The sequence below is a fragment of the Anser anser genome (genome assembly GCF_964211835.1).
Source record: "Anser anser genome assembly, chromosome: 5".
Lineage (NCBI taxonomy): Eukaryota > Metazoa > Chordata > Aves > Anseriformes > Anatidae > Anser > Anser anser.
The window spans coordinates 4307290-4325506 of NC_139725.1; the positions used below are offsets into that span (position 1 = coordinate 4307290).

At 37.5% G+C, this 18217-nt stretch overlaps 1 protein-coding gene across 19 annotated transcripts in view; it reads right to left on the reverse strand.

Moving 5' to 3' along the window:
* Positions 1 to 18217, reverse strand: part of TUB (TUB bipartite transcription factor) — a 142198-nt gene that overhangs the window by 12691 nt on the left and 111290 nt on the right. For 11 of the 19 annotated variants that reach the window (XM_083838193.1, XM_083838181.1, XM_083838189.1 and 8 more), the window contains 2 exons: positions 13015 to 13152; positions 2643 to 2810 (listed from right to left, as the gene is read on the reverse strand). In XM_083838193.1, the coding sequence (XP_083694319.1) occupies positions 2643 to 2810; positions 13015 to 13152 (306 nt within the window). The remainder of the gene's footprint in view (positions 1 to 2642; positions 2811 to 13014; positions 13153 to 18217) is intronic. The other 8 variants (XM_083838194.1, XM_083838182.1, XM_083838192.1 and 5 more) reach the window with 2 other exon arrangements.

Sequence of the window (18217 nt, forward strand, 5' to 3'; positions counted from 1 at the left end):
TTATCTACTTCTTCAGTTCTCCCAGTCTGCATTTACACCATCCAGCATGACAGCAAAAAGTTTCAATAGGATCTGGTTATGCAGGATAAGGCTGAGTTCAAAGGTCAATAGGTATTTTTAAAGCCTGCAGAACTCACTCATTATTAATCACACACTCATTAATTGCAAACATTAGTTCTTAATAATGACAGCTGATGTTCTAGTCAAATACGCATGGTTAACAGAGGCAATCCATTTCTTCAGCTGGCATCTGTGCAGAAAAGCCATACTTGCATATGCTATCATGCACAGACAAATGGTTTATTTCTACGTTCATGCTATGTATTTCACCACCAATATTTTGGTGGTGAAAATTCTGCGCCTGTCTTAGAAAGTCTCCACTCAGGACCTGTGGGGGAGAATGCTTCAAAGAGCTCCTGTGTTGTTCTTGAGCCCAGAAATCAAATCTATTCCTTCCCTAAATTTCAAAACAGCTGTAACTTCAGGTGGCAAAGAACTAAGACCAAATTGCTCATTCCAAGTCTTTACAGAGACATGGAGGAAACTGATAAACATGAAGACTGAATGTTAATTATTCAGTGTTAAAACTTACAGAAGTCTGGCTCTGTCCTAGTGACTCATTTGCCAGCAACAACTTCTACATATTAAGACTCCTGAAATCAAAAGGATGAATATTTCTTCTGCAGGAAGAAAATGATTCTAGCTATGCCAACTTCCAACAGATGGAGAAATCAAATAAAACATTTGGCATTTTCTTGCAAGTGGCGTATTCTCTTCACATTCAAGTAGCCTATGGCCTCTTTGTCTTGTAACTGAACTTGCCAGGTGAACCTTAGTGAGGAGAAATACATGTACTGAGAGAGGCTTCTCTCCGCAAAGTTAGAGTCAAAAAGCAGAATGGGCACAGATCAGGGCTAAACAAATCTAATGGGACTTGACCTGCCCTTTCCCATCTTAGCAGTCACCTCTGTGGTTTTCTCCTTTTGCTCCTATTCCATGCAAGAGGAGGACCAATGGGAGACAGCAATTCTAAATGCTTTTTCAAACCAATGGGGACATGCCAATAAAGACATGCCAGAAGTATGAAGCAAGAGTGAGAAACTAATGAAAAGCCCTGGTTTTATGTAAAGGTTCCCATGACTTCTGGGATACTCAAAACAGTCTATCAAGCCTCCTTTACCAGTATCAAGTGGCAAACCACATATGCAAAGTAAAAATATTTTATAGAGATACTACTAGTTGCAGTCTTGTCTTAATACCTTTGTGTCCCACAGATGATAGCTCTGTTCTCAAAAATCAGTAAACCCCAACATTTCCCCTTTTAAAAAAAAAAGCCCCTCCACAGGTTTGAAGCATATCAGTCTATCAGCCTTAGCAGTGTTCTGTTCTGATCGGGAGTATACTCAAAGACGTGTTAAAAAAGGTCATACTATATATTGGTTTTATTGGGGGGTGGGGAAAGTAGAGAATAAAAATATACGTTAACCTGGAAAAAACATCAAAAATAGAAATGTACCCCAGAGTAAAAACCTGAGTGCTCTGACCTAATTTGAGAAGTCTGTTGATAATTTTTTTTTTCAAGTCAACCAGCTTTAGCAAGTAGTGTGCCTGGCTATTAAAAATTCTGAGCCATGGTCTAAGGCAACACAATCACCACACAGATCAGAACTAGTTAGTCATGCCAACATCCCTCTGACTCAAATGCCCAGGAAGTGCCCCACTTGGATAAAACCTGCCCATTTCAGTTGAAGTTGCTCACATCTGCAGAGTAATGTCCCAGAAAAAATGAATCGTAGTGAGAACTGCTCTGCAGACAAGAAGCGTGCATTTAGGTATGAATAGTCTATTTTAGATGAGTCAAGTTTGCACTTATATTTTGCTCTTTAAACACAAGGAGTTTATTCTTAAAGCATCAGAGTACTCTTGGCTCAGGCCATCTTAGCTTCAAAAGCTATACACTGAAGAAGAACAACCCCTAAGTAAATGCCTTCAGTAAAAGCTTTGTGAAGATTTTAGGATTTTTTCCTTCCTACAGTTAATGTCTAAAAAGACATAATAACACTGCAGGAAGGAAGGCATAGATGCATGAATGCGTACATACACAATCTATCTCCCAAATCATGCATGCCTTCAGAAAAAAATATAAAATCCAGAGCATTTCAGAACTATGCGTGAGAAATGCTGCAGAATGCACAGTTTTGTAATTTTCACGTCTGCAAGCATGAACACACATTGTGAAACTACAAAGAGTTTAGCTGACAGCAAAATTAAAATTAATATTCTAGTTTAAATGTTGTTATTCCATACTCTTCTTCAGCCCTCAAGTATGTGATTTTGAGAGTCATATATCAAAATGTAACAGATGAATATGAGTATTAGCATCTGCTTGGTGCTTCAAAAGCAGCGCTGCACTGCAGATGGGAACGCCGCATCCCTGAGAGTCTGGAGGGCTCTTGTTCCTTGGAACAAGAGAGAGCTTCATTATTTTCACGGATAGAATAGGACAAAGCCTAAAAGGTTGGAAAGGGAGAAGCACAGAGTACCGATCTCTGCTTAGGCTAGGGCTGAGCCTGAGAATAGGAAAAGGAGTCAACATACATAAAACAAGCATTGAGAATCCAAAGGTGGCTTTGGCTATTTACCCTTTTTCTGCATTGCTGTTCTAAGATCCTGTTTGCTTTGCTGTTGTTGGCCACTAGCCATCTTCTCTCCATCATCTTCATCATGGCTAGATTGTCCAACAGTGAGAATCTGCACTTGACTTCCTGTCTTCTGAACATCATCTTGAAAAGCAGCTGGGCCATCAATTCCTGTCAGACAACAGCAAAAGCCTTGGTTGTCATTGTGTCACGAAGTTACTGCAAAGAGAATCCTTCCCTCATAAAAAGCATCTTTTCTAAGAAACAAAGATCACGTGCTCATATTTAATAATATTTTCTAGACTTAAACAAGACTAAAATAACCCCCAAGGCAAAAATCTCATTCCCCGCTTGCCGCACTTTAGAATCTCCAAGAGGTGATCAAAATGTCACTGCTGCACTCCTCATCCTGAAAGCAACACATCTATGCACCAGAGGCGCTGAATACTAAACAGAAATCAATTGGAGAGGATAGGCAAAGAAAACTGACGCAGCTTTCCTAGGGGGTCACAACTGGTTCAGAAACAGATAAACCTGAGTCCCAGATTATGCCATATCCCCTGTAAGACACAAAGGCTACCATTTATGAAATAATTCTTCAAAGTTTCAGAAACCTGGAAAATTCACCTGCAGATCTAACAGCACATATGACAGGAAGATCAGCAGATTAACAAGACTAAATATGCCAACTGAGTTAGTAAATTGCCGTACAGTTAAAAGACCAGAATGAAACTATTTGAAGATAACAAATATTCCTTGAAACCTGATTGGGCATGATCCTAGGCAACCTGCTCTGAGTAGGGGTGTGGGACTAGACTGTCCCAGAGGCACCTTCCACCCTCAGCCTTGCTGCCATTCTAGGAGTACTGGTGATAGCCAGAAACATTTTTTTACCTCCTTACTGCTATAATTAGCCTCTGAAAATGAGGGGAAAAAAAAAAAAAAAAAAAAAGGAAAACATGGGGTGGGGAAGGAGTATTCTTATCACAAACTAACTTCATTTCTTTCTTCAGGACAGCAGATTGAAATATCAGATTGCAAATGTACCACTCTTAGCTAAAATGAAGTGATGGTAAGTATCACTAAACCAGCTATATAGAAATGCATTTTGGCACCATAGAAATGGTACTATCATCATTTACAGACAGTAAATAACTTAAGCCTGTATGCTGCTGCTATTCTAAAAACTTTGTTAATAAGCAATGTGACGGAGAATTAGCAAGCATTACAAAGAGCTATTTCAGTAAAAGAATATGGTGCTCCTCAGACCAAATGGAGAAGAATAAATCCTGTAAGAAGGAGTACTACATGTTGGGCTACGTTTTCAGACTGTGATACGTAGCAGAAGTCTCCAAGATTACCATTTCAACCCTTTCTGCCAGCAGCTGTCAACTTGCATTAAAAGACATCTGGATTATACATTAGCATGCTTAACTGTACTTCGCCATACTTACTGTTACTGCCACTGTGGTGCGAAGCGTAGGTGGAAAAGAAAGTGGTCTACTTTATCAGCAACAGCACTAACCGTGCTACCACCTAACAAGATGCAGTTCAACACTGCAGAAGTATTTAAAAACTGTCAGGTTAGGTGGAAAAGAGAGAGACGAAACAAAAGAAGATGTGACTGACACTTCACAAATTCAGATTTCAAGGTCTGAAGGAATTATCGACTCTGCTGCATCATGCAGAACCTTATCTGGCAAATTCTACACCTACCCTGTAAGTTCTAATTTAGTTACCATAAAACTAACAACAAATTAACAATAGGTCCATCCAACCTTGAACACCTAAATAAAGTAGATGGAAATGTTTCTATCGCCTTTGTAGAAGGAGAGTTTCAGGCTCTCTTTGTGATGCAGAACGCACTGCAACCCCACAACCGTTGCTCTAATGATAAATTACCCTCCCTGTTCAGCACCAGTGACTCAGTCTGAAGTGGCCTAACGAGTTCTGGCTGCTTGATTATTTTTACACCTTCATCTGTTAGGCAATAGACCTCCTATACTATCAAGTACCTTGCCCTTTCAGCAGTCAGTCCTCATCAAAGCACCTCTTAACCTTATCTTTGATCAATTAAAGGAACTGAAGTTTTTATGTCTCCAAACGTTTTCCTGGCCTTCAGATCCCCCACTCTTCAAATCATTCCAAATTCTTCAGAAGTTTCAGTATCCTCTTTGAAGTTTGGAATACCATGAGTTTAGTGTTGACCTTTTATGCCGTGTGCTGCATAAGAGCTCCTGCTCTTCTCACCTTGGTTGTCATCTTTCAGGAGCTGTTGTGGCTTGGCAGACTCTGTTCTGGGAAACAAGTGCAATCCACAATCTTTGCTACTAAATTACTAAAAACTAAATATAAAATCTGCATCCAGCTTTACAAAAATGCATGCTGTCTGAATGAATTCTAGTTTACTGGACAACCAGATTGCTATGTCAAAAAGTCTGACAATTTACAACGCAAATCTGTTCACTGTTGACATTTTTCTTAGATAACATTCTAACTCATACAGCGACACAGATGTTGCATACACCCACACTTTAATCTTACACAGGCTAAGTCAAGTTAAATAAAGAACAAGGAATGGCTTGGGTTGTAAGGGACCTTAAAGATTCTAGTTCCAAAAGAGGTAAAAGAAAAAAACAAACAAACAAAAAAACACACTGAAAGCTACAGATAAGGTAAACTTAACATTCTATTTATCTCCCCTTACAATACAAGCATACGGAATTTCATCAGGTCATTTATTGTACAGAAAAACAACAAAGGCAAACCCTGTAAAAGCAATGACTGCAGTTAACTAAGCAGTGAAACTGAGAAAAACACGAACACATGGAAACTTAAAGAGTTTATGGCATTCAAAAACTCGCATACATATTTGGGCAATAAAAACACTCTTCACTATAGTACGTTAGCAGGGACAAGTTATACATTGAACAGCGTAATTCCCAATGTTGTAGGTATAATATGGCAGTGAACAGAATAGCATTTTTACTGACAGTGAGTTATTTCAGGATAAGTACTACAGCAAAGGTGCTCTAGAACAGACAAGAGAGCTGCTCAGATCCACTGCAGTATTTTTAACAGCTTTATCCATCAACTTTAAAGTGACTGCCTAAAGTCAGGTTCTTACTATAATACTCAGAATTTCAAGTGTTAAGCACCCATAAATTTAACAAAATGCTCATACCTTGTGCATATCTAGCCCTTTATTAAGTTTTGGACACTAGAAACCTAATTTTGAGAATCCATTCCAAAGGGAACAAAACATCTTAATTATTCTTCTTCAAAGCAAACACTGATCTGCGGCAAAGGAAATGCCTCTGACGGCATGAGACACTGCACTGAGGCTGCTGCTTTCTGATGCCTGCAGAACAGCTGCGCTCACATCCCGTGCTGTCAGGAACATCGCGTACTATTAGGCAGTAGGACAAAGGCTACCCTGGCAGGTCACACTTTTAAAGAAAAAAAAATCAATTTCAGCATTCTGAAGACCGCATCACTGGTGGAGTGTGTTATTAAGCATTACGAATGGTTCTGCTGGTGACCCCATTTAAGAGAATGGAAGATATAGGCAGAGAGAGAGAGAGAAAAAAAAGAAAATAACATCTGCTGTATTATAGTATTGTATTAAAAAAAACAGCAAATATATTTGGTGCTATAGATGGTTCACAGCAAATGCAGGATTAACTAATATTTGTGTGTGTGCATGCATTCATGCTGCTATATATGCATGTGTAAAATTGTATTCAATGCAAGCATATATACACATTTCTTTTATATTTATCATGTTATGTCTATTTTGAAAGTCATAATTCAAAAGACATTTTTACCATAATCAACATAATGTCTGAAAGCACTTTCAAGCCTGCACAATTATGATACTTGAGGTGGATCTCTCTCTGTGTTCTCACTTTCTTTGCCTCACTGACTTCTCGTCCTGCACAATAAAAGCAAACCATCATGTCTACAGCTATAAGCTTCCTTGTTTAAGAACAGTGTCAGAAAAGGCAAAGAAGATGACCAGACTGTGCCAAAAAGTTTATAGCTAGATTCATGATTTTCAACATTTTTTCCCAAAAGTCAAGTAGAGAAAAAACGATGGTGATGTCTTTGAAAACCTGTTAAGAAGAAAAGGAATTATTTATATTATCCTCTAGGCAACTGTGAAAGAGGGCAGGGGAGAAAGAAGGAGACTGAAACAACCACCAGAATATCAGTCCCTTCAGTAAGAGCCTTCTGGTAAACTCTGACATAGTCATGTCTCAGAGGAAACCCAGAGATACCCAAAATGAAAAATAAATAATAATAATAATAAAAAATATACTAACATTCAGTGGCATTTCCATCCTACAAACTACTATTATCAACACCTGCATTATGTTAGCACCTAAAATCTTACAGACAGTATTGATAATAGACAAAATCATTCATTGCTCAAGAGGTAATCAAAAAAGAATAACATTTTAAAGCTTTTACTTGGAGTGAGGGGGAGAGGGAAGCAAGGAGATTGGACAAAAAGGAGGAAAGGACTACATATTAACAAGCTATGTATTTATGTATGACCAGGAAAAGCTTAGAGATGCAACTGATAAGTGACCACTACCTATAGATGAGTACCAGAACAAACATGAAGAACAATACTGCTGACAGACAACAGCGGACAATGCCCACTATTAGTCTTGAATAAGTTAGTTAGAAATTCAAAATTTGACAACCCACCTGGCAGCAAGTTATAGGCATAAAAACATTTGCCTATATACTACATGAAGCCCCAATAATTGGATCTTTCAAGAAAATAATCAAATTGTGTTTATATACATCACGTTCCTGCATGTATTTATACATGCAAACATTTTGCTATGAAAAGATATTCAGCAAATGTTATTTACTCTTGGTTCTTTTAAAAGAAGTTATAAGTACAGGAAAGAATGATTAACTGATTATTTACAAAGAATCTTTACTGTACCTATGACAACATGAAAAGACAGATTTCTAAATTATTTGAAAATAACCATTATAGTAAATTAAGTACTTCTTCACAGGACATCTGCAAATTAGGAAAGAAATTAAAAAGAAACATAACATCAGAGACAACTAATTGAGTTCGGTGACTAAATAACAAATGAGAATACATATAAGGAAAGGTACATGGCATAGAAGACAAGTATTTCTGTCCCCACTGTACAAAGAGAAACTGCAGGAAAGAAAAATTCCTGTTTTCATTTTATAGAGTACTTAAGACAAATTCAACATTTGAAAACAGCTATATTGCTCACACACTAAGTTTTAAGAATGTATTTAAGCCTTTTGAGTATCAGACCCACAAAGGTGGCTGAAGCAGGCAGGAGGTCTCTGGAAGACCAAGACCTCAAGCCTCATTTTCTGACTTCAGCAGCTGTATGCAGGGGTTCTATAACAGGCATGTCCTTCCTCTGCAAACATGCTGACAGCAAATGCAGTTGACACTATAGAAATTTTTCTTCATTTCTGATTGTAAATGTGCCTTCAAAGGCAAGATACCAGGTTAGGCGAAACACTGGTCTGAAACAGAAGTCATATCGACACAGATAACACTCAAGGCTGCAGCCAGCAGCAAAACTGCAATTGCAAATTGCAGAGCAGCACTTCCTCCAACTTAGGGATGGTAGCACAAACGCTTCAAAAGACAAGGAGTTTATCCTCAGAAAAAATCTACTTTTATTAAACTGACACCAAAACAAATAGAATTTCCAGCCTTTAAAGAACTTAGCTGAAAGCAAACCCTCCTGCTTTTATTGTCTCAAGCAATCTTTTTATGTTAAAAAGACGAAACAAGAGTTGATTACATTTTTGAAATCCATACCTATCCAGAAGTTAGAACACTGAGCATAATAAGGTTTACCTCTGGAACAGTGGTACAGTAAAGTAATATTGTAAAAATCAATAAATGAAAAAGGTTATTTCTCAGAATGATTGCTCAGGAAGCTCTAATAAAATAGCTAGAATGAAGTATCAGGAAATTACATCTTTTAGAAATTTAGAACTCCATTGCTTAAAAAAGGAAGAGAGAGAAAAATCACTGTTGGGTGTAACTCTCCTCAAAAGAGAGAATGTTTGGAGGGAGTAGGGGACATTTTTGTTATACTTGTAGGACCACATAACCTTAAGTATATTGTAGTTGTTAATATTTTATAAGCCATTTCCCAGTATATACCTGTTCTCTTAGGGGCTGTGCAACCATCAATATGGGTTCAAGCAAATGCAAAACCACAAAGGTATTTGCTTGTTAAGGAAAGGGGAGAAAAAAAGAAATTTTGTTAAGAAAGGACATCTGGAGGTGATTTAGTCCAAATTTTAGTTAAAGGAAGGACTCTTGCTAACACAGTATCAGGTCACTTAAAAGCAAGTGCTTGAGCACCAAGCATCTACATTTAAATTGAAAACTAGAAAACTGTAGCAGGAATCGTGCTTTCATAAATTTATATCTCGTGGAGGCCAAATGATATCTTCCCAGTCAAGTTCATGCGTTGCCAAAGCATTGCCTGAACGGGCTGTCAGATCTGGAAACAACTGGGCTTTTCTTGGTGGAAACAAATTTGTTCCTCCTACTACCCTTTCTCTTTAATGCAGGGGGAAGCCAAGATAAATCTACTCTACACAAACTCTCTTATTCCCATCAGAAAAGGAAGTGTTATAGTGAGAAAAAATGATGCTTATCTAACCAATGGTGCTGCTTTCTGAGTCAGCCAGCATTAATGTAGTTGCTTGTTACATATGAAAATGAGACAGGATGCACAAATCAAAACAGACAAACAGGCATGAAAGAGAGAAAAGAAACATGGAAGAAGCAAGCCAAATCAAAACATGAAATAGCCATCCTGGCAGAAGAAGTGCTGTGTTTCAGAGCAGCTCATTTGCTTTCTGACTCTCATAAATGGAGTAGGTAATATGTTTCCTAGAATGTACTTACATGCTGCAAGTGCAAGGGGTTCAGCTAGAAAAAAAACTTCACAGAATAATTTCTGAATTTTCATATCAGATTCACTTTGAATTAGGTCCTGGCTTTGCATAGTTCTCTGCTTATTTATTTTTTTAAAGTTCTTTTTATCTCCCTGATTCGTTTCTGCTCAATTCACTGCGCAAAGCCAAAAATATACGCTACCAGATAGCTTTAATTCACAAACATGTACTGGGAAAAAAAGAACAACAAACAAAAAACCAAACCACCCCACACTACTGTGTGCCTATAATACTTTCAGGAATCTTAATTCTGAAAGAATACTCTAGGTATTTAGTATCTAAAGATGCTCAGGTTTTGTATTTGTAGTACTATGCAGGGTGCCTGCTTTTCATAGGTACCTTTTGCAACTGTTTTCACTTGTTTAAATTACTTTTCTGTTGGACTGTCTAGTAACACTATACACCAGGTTCACTAATATCCTTATTCACCCTTCCTAGCATCTCGAAAGTCACAAATGAAGCCAGAGTTCAATCCACTATTTTCACCACCTTACACATTAATTTGTTTCATTTTGTATTTTTTCCCAATACTGAATATTATGTCCAACAATAAACTTGGAGACCAAACCTTCCAGAAATACCGCTTTAATGAGCTAAGCTACTACAAAATACAATCAATTTACTGCCTTTGCAGGCTTCTTCCCACAAAAATGATGTTCCTTTCTAAAAATAGGCACAGATTATATTGGATATGTCATTAAGAGTGAGATACCAGTAATAATCACAGATTTAGAAAGAGCTGATAAACGCCATACTACCCATCACAGAATTACAAAATGCACTGACCCCTAACTCAGGAGGTACAATCAGCTACATGAGCAATTAGCCACATCCTTCTCTTGCCTTATGTCAGTGTAACCTCATTAAACCTAATATTTCCCTCGCGTTTATCTTTAGCACATTGTTCTGATCATAGCTTCATCATTCTTCAAGCCACTTAAAAAGGCATTACACATCTAAGACCAGAGTACAATCATTACACTACAGCTTCAAGAGCTATTCATGTATAATTCAATGATTTTTGGTCTGACTTAGCTTACTATTCATAGAATCTGGTCTAAAGACTCTTTTTTTCTTCAAGCACAAAGAGCTCTGCTATGCTCAGAAAAGTAATACTCACTATAGCTAAATACTAACGGAAACCTTTAAAATGCATATAAAGTGCATTCATCCCTCTGCTTCCAGCCTGTTCATTTACAGAACACACTAAAGTTACAGCATGAAACATCTAGATTGCTAAAATGTTAACACAAGTGGTCAATTTGCCCCTCCACCCCTCAAATAATCCACAAGCACAAACATAAACCTCTTCTCAAGCAGCTAATGGTGATGGAAGAGATTTTAAAGATTCTGGCAGCTACATGACCCACAATCTCTCAAGATTACTTCACTCTACTCCACTGCTTCACTCCCTAAGCCTACAGGACAGTGTCAATACAGGTGATAAAACACACTGTAGGAGATAAAAACCTTAAACTTCATGCTGGCCCCCAAGAAAAGTTCCGAGGCTACTCCTTTATTATGGGACTGAAACATTGACACAGCTGCCCTTGGAAGCAGTTTCCTATTGCTTCACCCGCAGGGCTTCCCAGATCTCTTGTGTCAAAGCTGCTGTGTGGACTCACTCTTCCCATGATATACGTGCAGTGCACACGCCACACTACCTAAGCAGTTTTCCTTCATGATTTTGATTTTCCCCTCTCAGGAAATGCTGGTATAATGGCAACATAAGTGCTACAGAGGACGTTGTTCAGGCTTTTTGCATCCAAACAATTTTCTCTTATGTTTATTGTGGGTATGGTCATGCAAAAAAGCCTGAGTGAAACCTGGAGACTGACTCTAGCTCCCAGTGGAAGTCAAAGTACAACAGCACCTAAAAAGTACACTGTGGCACCCTACACCGTTCAGCTGAAAAGTCAAACCAGAGAACTCTCCTTGCTACTACCTTTGTCACAGTTACTAAACTCCAAGGAAAGGGAAAGGGAAAGTCTCAAAGTTATACAGTAATGATTTAAATATTACACCGCACAACGCTCAGTTACAGCCTAAGACAGGTTTTCTTTTAAGCTAGCAAGAGGATTTTTATTCTCCTGTATAATGTACTTCAGAATAAAACTTGGCTTCTGTATTACTGTGCTGGAATGGAATTGCTTTTCATGATCAGTTCAGAAGCATTAGCTTTCTGTTCACTTATTTTGCCGATAATTTTTACATTCAGTTAATTTTACCCTTGACTTTCACTTATTATTTTAAGCCTCGGTATCAGTATACACCAACTTTTTTTTTTTCCTTCAAATAAATAAATAAATTCATTACCTCAGGGCCAGACACTAAAGCCTGTCTAACCAAGTCCCAGAGGGACTACATAGAGAAGCTGTAGATTCAGATCTCAAGAATTAAGCTGCAATATGGTTTAATGAATTTTAATAAGATAGGCTCTGGTCCTGCAAAATTCCTACATATAAGCCCCTATACTCTGACCTCAAGAATTCCCTTTGTTAGTCATTATTATCATTAAACAGACTTATCAATGACAGACACTACTTTCTTACTTAAGCAATAACAGAGAGATTGTTGAAATGCTTAGGATGAGAATACAGTGTATTCTAATCAGGAGAATTGCAAATTATTGGAAAGGTATTTACTAATTCCACTACTTATCTGCCATCAAATAAACTGTATGTTCTGGCACAGAAATCTATCTTTTATGTGTGTGTGCTTATATATAAAATATCTTTTATATATATGTATAATATTATCTACGTTTTTGTCATTATTAATAGCTTTTTTTTTTTTGTCTACCCAATCTGACCCAAAGTCACCGCAGAAAATTTTTCATACAAACACCTTACATACATTTGTCAGGTAGGATAGAGTAACCCTGAAGGAACAACTTGAAGAAACCCTTTGAGGATGTTAACTTGGTTTTGTTGAATTTATTTTCAAAATACTCACTTAACCCCTACGCTGTGCAGCGTAAACCTCAGTAAGAGCCTGGACAGAATGACTGCAATTTAAGGCCAATCCTCCAAATTACATCGTGTGCAGATTGAAAAAAAATATATATTGGTTTAAGGTGATTCTCAGTTCTTCAACACTGCAGGAAAACATCAGCATCTGTTCCATCAGGACACTTTTACTCCTCTAGAATTTTAATGAATATGCTCCTTTGGAAAATACTTGGTTTACAAATTTCAGCCCTCCTTCACACATGCTGAGACAGGTCCAAGTCACACACATTTTCCAATCTCATAAAAATTTCAATATATCACTTTCAGACAATTTTCAGAAAATTATTGATATTCAAAGAAATTAAAAACGACAAAAAAAGTATTTTGCAGTTAATTCAACATCTGACATTCAGCAGCATGCAGCTAACCTTTGTGTTTCCCTTTTTTCTCCTTTCTGGTGCTGCCAGTCTGACAGCTTGCAGCTGCTGCCTTGGCTTTTTTAGTTGATTTCGGAGCTTGGGCATCCACTACCACTTTTACATCTTCCTGTTCGGCCTCCTGCACTGCTTGAGAGATTCAAGGTACCCCACCAAAAAGAAAAACAGAGAGATACGAGAGAGAGAGAGAAAGAAAGAAAGAAACAGAATGAATTGAGAACTCTTTGAAGGCAAAAGAAGCAAGCAGACATCGCAGAATTTAGTATTTCAGATAATTCATGCAGAGAAGGGATTCAAATAAACCAGAAATTGCAAAGTTACAGTAAAAATAAATGAAGTGTTAGATTAACTGGGAGGTATTTCCTAACTTTTTTCCTCCTTCCAATAATATATCAGCTCCTAACTTTCAGTCCAAAAATAACATCAGAATATTAATGTGTTGCTGAGCTATTGCAGGAAGCACATTTCCTTACACTAAAGCTCTGCCAGACTGATCATCAACAGTGGCAGCATGAAGGCTGACTAGCTTTATTTAGACTTCGTAGTGCCTATGCTTAAAACCATATCCTAAAACCATAAACAAGGAATCATCAGTTTTATTTTCAAAACATATTTACACAGCCATATATACCAGAGTATCATGAATAGGACAGCCATGCATTTTATGGAAAAACTATAGCCCAAGCTAAAAACTCCTCCTACTTTGTTCCGTATGAATTAATTTTGAGAAGTCCCAGCATATTTTGCATAGCGCAAACTATGAATGTCAGCATAATTCACATAATCTTGGTAGTTTTCCAAGTAAAATGAGGCTTTATCACTTTCTAAAAGCATGACACACTTTGAGGTCAATATTTCAATCTGTGAAAGCAATGCCCAGAGCAGCTCTTTGTTCTGGCCAGACCAAGCCTTGAAGTCAAGTAACACTGAGGTTATAATGATATAAAAGCAATCACCCTTGTGAAATACAGAAAGAAATAATCAAACTTCATACCCCAAGCAAAACAACCTGTAGGCGAGTACTAAGAAATTTTAGCATCAGCTGCTGGCTGCTGTTAATTTCTAAGCCCCCAGCTTCATGTGGTCACTGTGGTGTATCTCAGAGGAATATCACCCTGGCACTAGATGCCAAGCCTCCCATCATCCTTTTCTTTTCCCCAAATTGAAGTGCTTTCTTTAAAAGAAAAAAAAAATGAAGTCCACTAAGGATCCTAACTGGAAAGAACTGGCTGCCAATAAAATTTCTTTAAAAATATCCCTGACAAAAATCATAAACCCTGAAAGGACCTAATGGTGCCGCATGATGTGTGGACAGCCGGAAATCTCCCCTTGAAGAAGGAAATTCTCTCCAAGCTTCCGGTCTATGAGGCATCCATCACCAAATCCTTCAGGCACATGAATGGCAACAGAAACACCAAGGGGATTCTCAGAGGAATAAGATGACATGGATTTAGCCATGTCTATGTTAACAGCAGCATACAAACCCACAGCTGCCCTCCCCAGCTCAACAGTCCAGTATGAATAGCATTACACAATGAGCATCTGAGGCATTCACTAAACACATACTCCCATTTCACTACACAGAGGAAGAGTTCAAGATTTATAAAGTATATACATGAAATCGGTAGAGGCATGAGTGATTAACAGCCTAAAAAAATGACTTGTCGCTCCCCAACTCCTCAGCTCCATCTTTATTGAACACAAATCACAAGATTGCAGTGTCTTTGCTGAGCGTTACAGAGCACTGAGAAAAGGAACAAGACAGAACCAAAGGAGTGAGTGCACAGCACGACAGGGAAAACGGCACATACAAGGCAGCATGGTCTTCTATTTCCACAGGCATGGCAGCCTTGGACTAAGCAGGGAAGCAAAGTATCCCTGCTGAACAGTCTTTAAATAGGTAGGATTGGTCAGCCCAGCAATCTGTCCTATATTTATAGCTTAGTCTCTCTTTAAAAATGAGGTTATGTTCTTTCCATTGTTTTAAAGATGATAATCCTCCCTATAACTGAAATTCAGTACTTTACAAATGACCAACATTAAATGACCAGTCAGGTCTCTAAAGCCTTTTAAATACAGCCATATTCATTTATTCAGATGAAACTTAATCTACTTGGCCCAAAGGAATGATTAATCAGCAAGGGATGAAACGTTCTGACATTGTTCATTGAAAAATTAAAGACTTATCTTCACCATCTTGTCAGCTGTCTTTTGATCTAACAAGTAAAAGCCTAAAGCTTTGTGAATTAATTTTGTCCCATAACTTCCAGCAAGAGATATCTGATTGTAAGCACAGTAATGGGTGCTCCAAGGGCCAGAGAAGAAAATATTTCCATTACTTTAATCTATAAGGCAAGATTTCAGTCCAGTAGCCATTCTGAGCATATACCACCACTGCTCTATATGGTAAACAGAACTTTCACACATAAGTGATGGAGGCTGCAAAATAAAATTTAAACCATAAATGTGCTGATACTACAACTGAGTTCATGAAAGAATTCGCATGGAATTTCCTGTTTCTACAGGATGCTTTTTTGACCTGTAACATTACATTTAAATATTCTGGAATAAATCCAAATCTAATCCCAAAATACTGCCTCAACCATAAAAACCCACCATTTTATTCTTAGCTATTAATTACTCAAAAAACAGCAGACTTTGGCTAAGGCTTGTCCAATCACTAACGTTTTCTTTGGTCTCCCTGGATAATATTCACTGACAGTATGATTATGTCCTTAATTGGATATTAAGAAGTTAAAAACAATGATAGCAGTAGCACAGAACCAATAAATAAAGAATTTTACATGCAGCTACAGGGATGGACTTTCCACAAATGTCACTCAAAAATGTATTCATTTCAATAAAAAAAAGGGAACTTTAAAAATCCCAATTGATCTTTATCTTAAACACTAGGAGACTACATTTGAAAATCCATTCCATTGCCCCATATTTCCAACTCCAAATTATTAAAATATTCACTCGAAAAATAAAGACATTTTTTCATTTTCTATTAGATTTGTTTGTACTAGAATTTGCATTTAGACAAGACAGAAATGAGAGCAGGATGCATTTTGTCGAGACAGAATTCCAAACAGCAAATAATGCTGGACTGTCAGACCTGATGTTTAATTCTCTTTTGGTCCCATAAATTGCAAAAAATGATTCTGAGATAAATGGCAAGCTTTCAAATAATACAGTGACATGGTTTTAATTCTAGTGTTGTTCATCCATGTTTGTTCAATCAAGTGCTGATTACTAACCTCAATATGGTATTACTGAAAATACTTTTGGGGAGACAGAAAAGAGCAAAAGTTACTATATTTAGGTTAGGTTATATAAGATTATTTCAGAATCTGAGCTAAGAGGAAAAGGTGAACAACTAACAAGTAGGCTACTAACACAGTACCAGATGAGTGCAGAATGATTGCACATCAAAGTGGAAAAGGGCACTGTCCTGGCTTTGGCTTGCACTGACAATGGTCTAACTGCTAAAAGTGTGGAAAAGAAGTCTCTCTCATTAAACAGTTCTGTGCTGGACAGCAAAGCACGTTACAGGGGCAGAGCTACAACTCACAGCCAAAGAAAATTATGCAATTTCTAAGTGAGTGAATAATCTGTAATGCAGACAACACAGAATTGAAAAAAATATATTGAAAGATAGTTATCCACACATATTCAAGTGAATGAAAATGAAAAGCATGCTTTTCCATCTGGCCTTTATGAATGTAAGTTCACGCAGGAAATTAGTTTCAAAGTACCAAGCAATGAAAATGCAGATTTTTTTCTTTTTCATTTGCATGCCCATTTTTCTTGATATGAGTACTTTGTACACTCTTCCAATCTTAGAGGAAGAAACAAAAACTATCAATCATAACTTACCAATCCCTCTCACATAAAAATGCCATGCACTAAAAGAAAACAATATTTTTGATCGGTACCTTATACGTAGAATGAAAAAAGTGAAAAATCACACTCACAAAGAAATGGATACATTAAAAACACTTCACAGTCTGCCTGGAAAACACGTCAGGTAGAAAGAAGCTGAACTAGATGGATAAGTTATGTGGTGCACATCATTGGCTCAATTCAATAAAGCAAATATCCACTCTTTTTATTAATGTCCTCTCATGGTAAAAGTGAAATCCAGCATGAGTGTCATGCAAAGAAAGCTAAAACACAGTTCAGTCAAGAGCATACTTTAACAAATCAGTGCAAATTAGTTGTCCTTTTCCTACTGTTGTCTGAGATGCTCTTCCATTTCACCATAGAAATGTCTTGTAACTTTTCTTTGTAACATTAGCCTTAGTGAATATTAATGCTTATTTGAGCTGTCATTTTTTTTTAAATCAACTTAGATTATGATACTAACTTAGCATTTTTACACTTATCTAGAAGTCAATGGATCCTATAAGTATCCAGAAGATGGGCAATACCACCATATTTTAGAGTAAAATGAAATATTTTTTATCAGTTTTATATAGAAGGCCTACAAACAAAAACAAAAAACATTGATGATAAAATCAGTTAAATACAAGGGCCTGAATTAGGGCAAGGACGCTAGTGTGTTATGTACTATTTGATTACTTAACAAATATTTGCTTTCTGATTCAAAATGCTTATAATCAAAGGCATTGCCCCTGCAACTAGCACCTTACTGTCAGATTCCAGACTCAAAAAATTTTATCACTCGTAATGTCACTGTGACTCCTTGCAGTTTCTGTAGCTAACACTGATGCACTGACCAGGCTGATTTTACAAAGGTGAAAATACTCATAAGTGAAGCTGCATGTGAACGGGCTGAGAGAAGAAGAACAAGCGCACAGGAGAACTTGCTGGTGCTTGAGGACATTATCAAAAGCTCATTGCCATAAGGAGACTTTCTTTGAAAGAACAAAGGAATGAATTAAACAAAAGCTTCCTCTTAACTCCCAGGCATCTGCTGTCTGACCACTGAGCAGAGAAGAAAAGGCAGCATGTGAAATGGAGAGCTAATAGCAATGAATCAGACTCTTTGGGAAAGTAGACAACTAATAAGGAAAGATAAAATTATCCATGAAAAGCCTCTACCAGGAAGATTAAGGACAGCAAGAAATAACATAATTATTTTGAGTGCCAGGGCCCTGAGGCATTAATAGGCTTTAATTGCCCTGACGAGCCTCCCTTGTGGCCTCCACCCACGCCCTGCCCACAGAGG